Genomic DNA, 6896 nt, shown 5'->3' on the forward strand with positions numbered 1-6896 from the left:
GTGTGTGTGTGTGTGTGTGTGTGTGTGTGTGTGTGTGTGTGTGTGTGTGTGTGTGTGTGTGTCGTGTCCAGTCAGCTGCTGTCTGCCGTCCTGCTGCTGCTGCGTCTGTGGGAAAGCGGCACCAGAGAGATGGACAACGAGCGCTCCACCCAGGGAACCAGCGCCCCTCTGCTGCCCCTCCTGCAGCGCTTCCACAACATCCACAGCAGCAAGGAGGAGCCCATTCCTGAGGAGGAGGCTGAGGTGAGGCTGCTCTTCTAGTTTGAAACCAGATGAATATGAGAGATGGAACAAACTGAAGATATGACGATGAGCTCGTTGTGTTTCTTGTGAACGCTCTTCTTAAAGCTAACGAGCACTTCTTTGGTCGATTGCTGTGGTTTCCAGATCCTCACGGCCCAGATGAGTCCCAACGAGAGCTTCCTGCGCTACCTGACCTTACCTCAGGACAACGAGCTGGCCATCGACCTCCGGCAGACGGCCGTGGTGATCATGGCTCACCTGGACCGCTTGGCTTCTCCCTGCAGCCCCCCCCACTGCAACTCCCCCACATCGCACAAGGTGACGACTCTTTATCGCCTGGAGACTAGTGGTTGTCTTATTGCCGGAGGTCCATGATGATGATCCCAACCTTAACTAATGATGTATCCATTTTATTGTCTTTGTGTTGCAGGGAACCCTGCAGGAGGTGATAGCCTGGGGCCTGTTGGGCTGGAAGCTCTACGCCAACGTTAACGGGCCCATCCATTGTAAAGGCCTGTCGAGCCTCGGAGTTGCTCAGATCGTCTGCTCAGAGAAGGGCTTCCTCATCCTGTCCAGCAGCGGTGCTGTTTACACCCAGAACTACAAGAGCACAACCCTGGTCAGTTCTGTCGCACAGGTGGTTTCTGTTTATTAACGTACCTTCATCTAACGAAGCGGCTGTATTCAGAACATCCCAAAAGCTGCTGCTTTCACCTCCGTGTCCGCTGCAGATTGAGTGTCTGTGTCGTGTTGTTTTAGGCTCCGATGCTGATCCACGGTCTGAGCTCCAGAAAGGTGGTGAAGCTCGCGGCTCATCCCGACGGGCAGCACTACTTGGCCCTGTCGTCCAATGGGGAGGTGTTCTCGTGGGGCTGCGGTGACGGAGGACGCCTTGGACACGGAGACACCACGTAAGCAAATAAGAGAGGAAGTCAGCTGATGTTTGACTTCCACAAGAGTCTCCTCACACACCTACTTAAGTCCACACTTTTACACCTTCTTCCAATATGAAATATGAAGCGATATGACAGCTCTCCAGACTTCTGCATTTGTGTCTTTCACAAAAGCTGCAGATGGTTTTAGAATTTAGTAGAATTAAATTATTGATCAAACAGATTCAAGGCCCAACGATACGATGCTGACGTCACAATACGATAATATTGTGATTGTAAACATTTTGCGAGATCAAATATTGTGAATTAAAAGATATTTTAATTTGCAAATTATGCAGTTTGTCAACATTTGTTTTATCCAACCGGTTCATCTCACATTAGTCTGTTTCTAATCGGCCTAAAGCCAATAAACCTCTTCATTATTATATTTAATGCTGTATAATAATGTTCTTAGAGCTCGTGTTAGGAAGTTAAACAGCTCATAATTCATCTCTAATATCTATTTTATATTCATGTGAAAACATCTCCTTCAAACTACTGGATTTATTCAAATTTATCACCAAAACTACATTTTACAGATGACTTGTGAACACATCATGATAACGTTATAATGTACCTTCAGCCAGTACTCTTGTTCACTGAGCAGAGCCTGAAGGCATCATCATGTAACTCAATGGAACCTCAGTACAGCTCTTCTTTGTACTTTCTAACAGCTGTTAATGTCAACACGTTATTTGCGTTATCAGAGAAGTGAGTAGATAATTATACATTATATTTTAGGCCACAATCTAAGACATTGGGTTATAAACATTATGCTGTAACACCTAAAACGACCTCCACAGTTTTCAATTCCTGCAAGAATGAAAACATTAATCTGCATGTTCACTTTATTTTTAGGTATCTGGAAGAGCCCACGATGATCACAGCCTTCAATGGGAAACAGACAGGAAAGCATGTGGCGCACATTGCCTGTGGGAGCACTTACAGCGCCGCCATCACCGCCGACGGGGAGCTCTACACGTGGGGCAGAGGGAACTACGGGCGGCTGGGTCACGGTGAGCTCCGTCTGCATCGACCTCACTGGAGGACACGGCCTCCGCTCGGATAAACACAATCTCTTGTCTTGCTTTCACCACTGAGAGAAAGCGTTGTCCTCCCGCTTCTAGGCTCCAGCGAGGACCAGACGACACCCATGCTAGTGACGGCACTGAAGGGACTGAAGGTGATGGACGTGGCGTGTGGAAGTGGTGATGCTCAGACGCTTTCTGTGACAGAGAACGGTGAGAACAAGAGAGCTTTAGGCCCAAATCTCAATCTCCACACTCAGACGTTGAGGGGCGTTCACGTAAAATTCGTAAGAGATTAAGTTCTGTCCTGATGTCAAAATCATTGAGGTTTTGAGTCTCTCGCAGACCTTTTGAGCCCTTGATGAAAACTTTCTGTAAGTCAGCATTTAGGCAGACTTTGCCTCCGAGAATTACCCACAATTCATAGCAACGTGACTATAAAGTTTACCAGTGGAAACCAGAGACGTAAAGAAACAAAAAGTTAAGAGAGAGGACGGCACACGTGAGGAATGAAAGCACACACCTGGTTTATTCATCAAACGTTTGACAATGACCTCTTGCATTTTGTGAGGAACCTGGAAAAGACGTAAAAAATATCAAATGTATACAATATACATAACAACAATGGTACCATTTACCAGCTGACATCAGTTAGTTCAAAGGGATTGGACCTCACTGTTGTGGTTCTCCATCTCTCTGTGTGTGTCCTCAGGTCAGGTTTGGTCCTGGGGGGACGGGGACTACGGTAAACTGGGCCGAGGAGGCAGCGATGGCTGCAAGACACCCAAGCTGGTGGAGAAGCTGCAGGACCTGGACATCGTGAAGGTGTGCTGCGGCAGCCAGTTCTCTGTGGCCCTCACCAAAGACGGGCAGGTATACACCTGGGGGAAGGGAGACAATCAGCGCCTCGGTCACGGCACCGACGAGCATGTTCGATACCCGAAGCTGCTCGACAGTCTAGAGGGTGAGTTGGCTGTTCTAAACAATAACTTATGGTAATAAAGGTAAGTTAATAGGTAATAAGGCCCTTATGCGTCCTTATAAGATGCTTATTTACCATTATTGTGTGTCAAAAGGACGAAGTGTTAATAATAGCATCTTTCTGCATAATAAAGGATTAATCATCGTTAATAAGGCATTGTTCTCCCTTTTATAAAGCCCATAAGGCTTTTATTTTTAACAGTTATATTTTATAATCTAACAATAAATGTTTATGATGCTGCTATTAACACATCACATACTTATGTTAATAAACATGTTATAAGGACCTTATTACCTGTTGACTAACACTTATTACAAGGACCTTAGCATGAATCTTTCAGAATAAGACTGATGTGTGTCTGTTGTGTTTGCGAGCAGGAAAGAAAGTGGTGGACGTGGCGGTGGGCTCGACTCACTGCCTCGCCCTCACAGACGACGGGGAGGTGCACAGCTGGGGAAGCAACGACAAGCTGCAGCACTTTGACACGCTGTTCTCCAACAAGAAGCAGCCCAAGGCTCTGCCCGGACTCAACGCCAAGCACATCGTGGGGATCTCCTGTGGCCCCGGACAGGTGATGCATTACTTTATTATTTTAGTTTTTATATTCTTTTAATGATGGAACCTGAAACAGAAGAAGAACAGAAGATGGAACATTTTAAAAAGGAAAAACAGGATTTCTAGACTAGAATAAATATGAAGACGTGTGTGTGCGACGTGCGTGTGTGTGCGACGTGTGTATATTCCTTGTTTTCTTGAACTCGAAACATGTTAACGCTTCCGTGTTTTGTGGTGATTGTCAGAGCTTCGCCTGGTCCTCGTGCTCCGAGTGGTCCGTCGGGCAGCGCGTTCCCTTTGTAGTGGACGTCTGCCCGGTGACCTTTGAGCAGCTGGACCTGCTGCTGCGACAGGTCAGCGACGGGATGGACGGCAGCTCGGACTGGCCCCCCCCACAGGAGAAGGAGTGCATGGTGGTCGCCACGCTCAACCTGCTCCGGCTCCAGGTGGACCTCTCTTTTAAGCTTCGTTCATACATCGTAGTGTGAGCCTCTGTACAGAGCATTAGACGAACTGGTCATAATCTGCACATATACATATCTCTAAATCCTCCTCCTCCTTCTCCTCAGCTCCATGCAGCCATCAGTAACCAGGTGGATCCAGAGGAGCTGGGTCTGGGTCTGGGCAGCGTGCTGCTGAACAACCTCAAACAGACGGTGGTGGTTCTAGCGAGCAACGCCGGCGTGCTCAACTCTGTGCAAGCGGCCGCCCAAGCCGTCCTCCAAAGCGGCTGGTCGGTGCTGCTGCCCACCGCCGAGGAGCGGGCGAGGGCGTTGTCCTCCCTCCTGCCTAACGCTGGTGAGTGCTCATCGTCCACTAACACCGGTTTACACACACACTCAACAGTCCATTAACTCTGGCAGGAGGTGAATGAGCGGTTGGGACTGGAGAGGCTGAGGGTTTTATTGGCTTTGTTGTTTTTCTGCCAGCGTCTGGGAATGAGATGAGTGTGAGTCCTGGCCGTCGCTTCATGATCGACCTGCTGGTCAGCAGCTTGATGGCTGACGGAGGGTTGGAATCCGCTCTGAATGCAGCGATCACCGCAGAGATACAGGTCGGTGTGTTTGATGCATCGCTCCACTGTCGCACAATGTATTTGAAGTGAACCTCCGTTGGTTAGCCGATAGCGGTGCTGCTAACGTTACTAGCTCTCCTCCTGTTGGTTTAAACACTGATTGGTTGTTTACAATAGACATTAATGGTTAAAACCTTCTGCAGCCACGTCCCTGAACTCCTCTCACTGAATACTGGTGTTTCTTTTAACACGACAGGACATTGAAGCCAAGAAGGAGGCTCAGAAGGAGAAGGAGGTCGACGAGCAGGAGGCCAACGCGTCCACCTTGCAGCGGTGTCGCGCCATGCTGGACAAAGACCTCATCAACACCGGCATCTACGAGTCAGCGGGGAAGCAAAGTCTGCCTCTGGTGCAGCTTGTGCAGCAGCTGTTGAGGTACTCGATCTTTGTCCGAGTCGAGGTGTCTGCTAGCAGATTAAGACGCCTCTCACACTGAGTCGGTTCATAATGCTGGAGGATAGTAGCTGCAGGGAGAGGACTGTGTATTAAAATACAGACGGAGCAGGTCTTCCTATAGAGTTGAGAGAGAGCAGTAAAGCTTTGTTTGTACTCATGCTTAGCAGCGTAGCCTCAACGGATGGAGCTCTGAGCACGAACAAACATGTTTATCCTCAACATGATGTTTGTTGCAATATTCTCTGAAACTCCAGAACGTGAAGAATCAAAAAGACAACGAGTGAAACCGACTAAACTCCATAAACTAACCTCCACTACAGAGAGGAGGGATTATAATCATCTATAAACTCATATCTCATATTCATGAACTACTTCATCACCTTCATACAAACCCTGTAGAGAAACAAGTCCAGTATTAAATGTGTTCTAAAGAGACTAAGGTTGAATATAAACTATTTGATTTGACTGATAAATATTTACTCTCATGTAGATTTTAACACTTCCTGTTTCTAAAGCTATAAAACTAATTGAATTTAAAACCTTCAGACGTGTAAATAGTGTGTTAATCAGTGAATATTTATGACAGCCGCGTCTGAAGAGCTCTGATCGATTCAGAGATGCACGACGAGGCGCCGCGGCCGTTTGTGGAGCCTCGGTGCGCGACGTGATTACGTCATCTTCAGCTTCACTATGACGAGAATAAACTAAAGTTAATAACTGAACCTTTAAACGAACACTACAGAGACGGCTAAAAGCAAACCAAGCCTGCAACCACAGTGATCATTCTACCTCCTCTCTGGCTCTGTCGTTACATACTTGCTTTTTACTAATCTGCTTCTTTTGTAATGTATTGATGTATTTCATTGTTTTGCATAGTATTATGTTGTACTATAGTGTTGATACATTGTAATAACCTGGGACTACAGACGAGAATTGTGTCTCTTGTGAACTGTGGCACATTTCCATTGAATGGAAACTGAAATGTTGATTAACGGACTGTCCCTGGTAAGTAATAATAAAAACCTTCTAATCTCTGCAGGAACATCGCCTCCCAGACCATCGCGAGGCTGAAGGATGTCGCTCGGCGTATCTCCAACTATCTAGAGGCCGAGCACGTCAGCAAGGAGCGCTCTGCGTCTCTGGACCTGCTGCTGCGCTTCCAGAGGCTGCTGGTCAGCAAGCTGTACCTCGGGGTCAACGGCACGGAGAACGTCAACGGATACAGTGAGTCCACGCAGTCATCCCGATGAGAGGAGATACAAGTCATGAGATCAGAAAATCATACGACTCACGGATCAGATCAGCACAAGAGAACAAACTTAACTTATTTTATTGATCACTGATGATCCATATTAACAGACACAGATCATCTTTGTTGTTTGATTACAGCAGCTGGTCTACAAGGATCCACAAGATTATTATTTTTGTCACCGTCCCAAAAATCATTTCAATGCTCTGAAGTCTGTAAACCATCAAAAATACTAAATGTTTTGTTTTAGTAATTTAAGTTTTTTCTTCATAAAAACACACAATTCAAGATTACAGACGACATGTGAACGTTATAATGTACCTTCAGCCAGTACTCATGTTCACTGAGCAGAGCCTGAAGGCATCATAATGTAACTGAAGTGAACCTCCGTTGGTTAGCCGTTAGCGGTGCTGCTAACGTTACTAGCTCTCCTCCT

The 6896-nt window shown here is 46.8% G+C and overlaps 1 protein-coding gene across 1 annotated transcript; it reads left to right on the plus strand.

Moving 5' to 3' along the window:
* The first annotated feature begins 53 nt into the window (after nucleotides 1-53).
* On the plus strand, nucleotides 54-6613 carry LOC116378551 (E3 ubiquitin-protein ligase HERC2-like). Its single transcript, XM_031840441.1, has 13 exons — nucleotides 54-243; nucleotides 388-561; nucleotides 674-862; nucleotides 1003-1154; nucleotides 2034-2191; nucleotides 2303-2416; nucleotides 2916-3167; nucleotides 3563-3756; nucleotides 3986-4186; nucleotides 4310-4538; nucleotides 4670-4794; nucleotides 5012-5190; nucleotides 6251-6613. Exons 1-13 carry the CDS (start codon nucleotides 130-132, stop codon nucleotides 6459-6461), a joined length of 2292 nt encoding a protein of 763 aa, XP_031696301.1. The 5' UTR covers nucleotides 54-129; the 3' UTR covers nucleotides 6462-6613.
* Nucleotides 6614-6896: the final 283 nt, after the last annotated feature.

Source organism: Anarrhichthys ocellatus, unplaced genomic scaffold, assembly GCF_004355925.1.
Source record: "Anarrhichthys ocellatus isolate YVR2014 unplaced genomic scaffold, GSC_Weel_1.0 scaffold2780, whole genome shotgun sequence".
NCBI lineage: Eukaryota > Metazoa > Chordata > Actinopteri > Perciformes > Anarhichadidae > Anarrhichthys > Anarrhichthys ocellatus.

Excerpts from the sequence above, each read along its gene's own strand:
- LOC116378551 (XM_031840441.1), top strand. The coding sequence starts at position 130 with ATGGACAACGAGCGCTCCACCCAGGGAACCAGCGCCCCTCTGCTGCCC. Across the intron at positions 863-1,002 it reads ACTACAAGAGCACAACCCTG|GCTCCGATGCTGATCCACGG; the intron begins GTCAGTTCTGTC and ends GTGTTGTTTTAG. Across the intron at positions 4,187-4,309 it reads TCAACCTGCTCCGGCTCCAG|CTCCATGCAGCCATCAGTAA; the intron begins GTGGACCTCTCT and ends CCTTCTCCTCAG.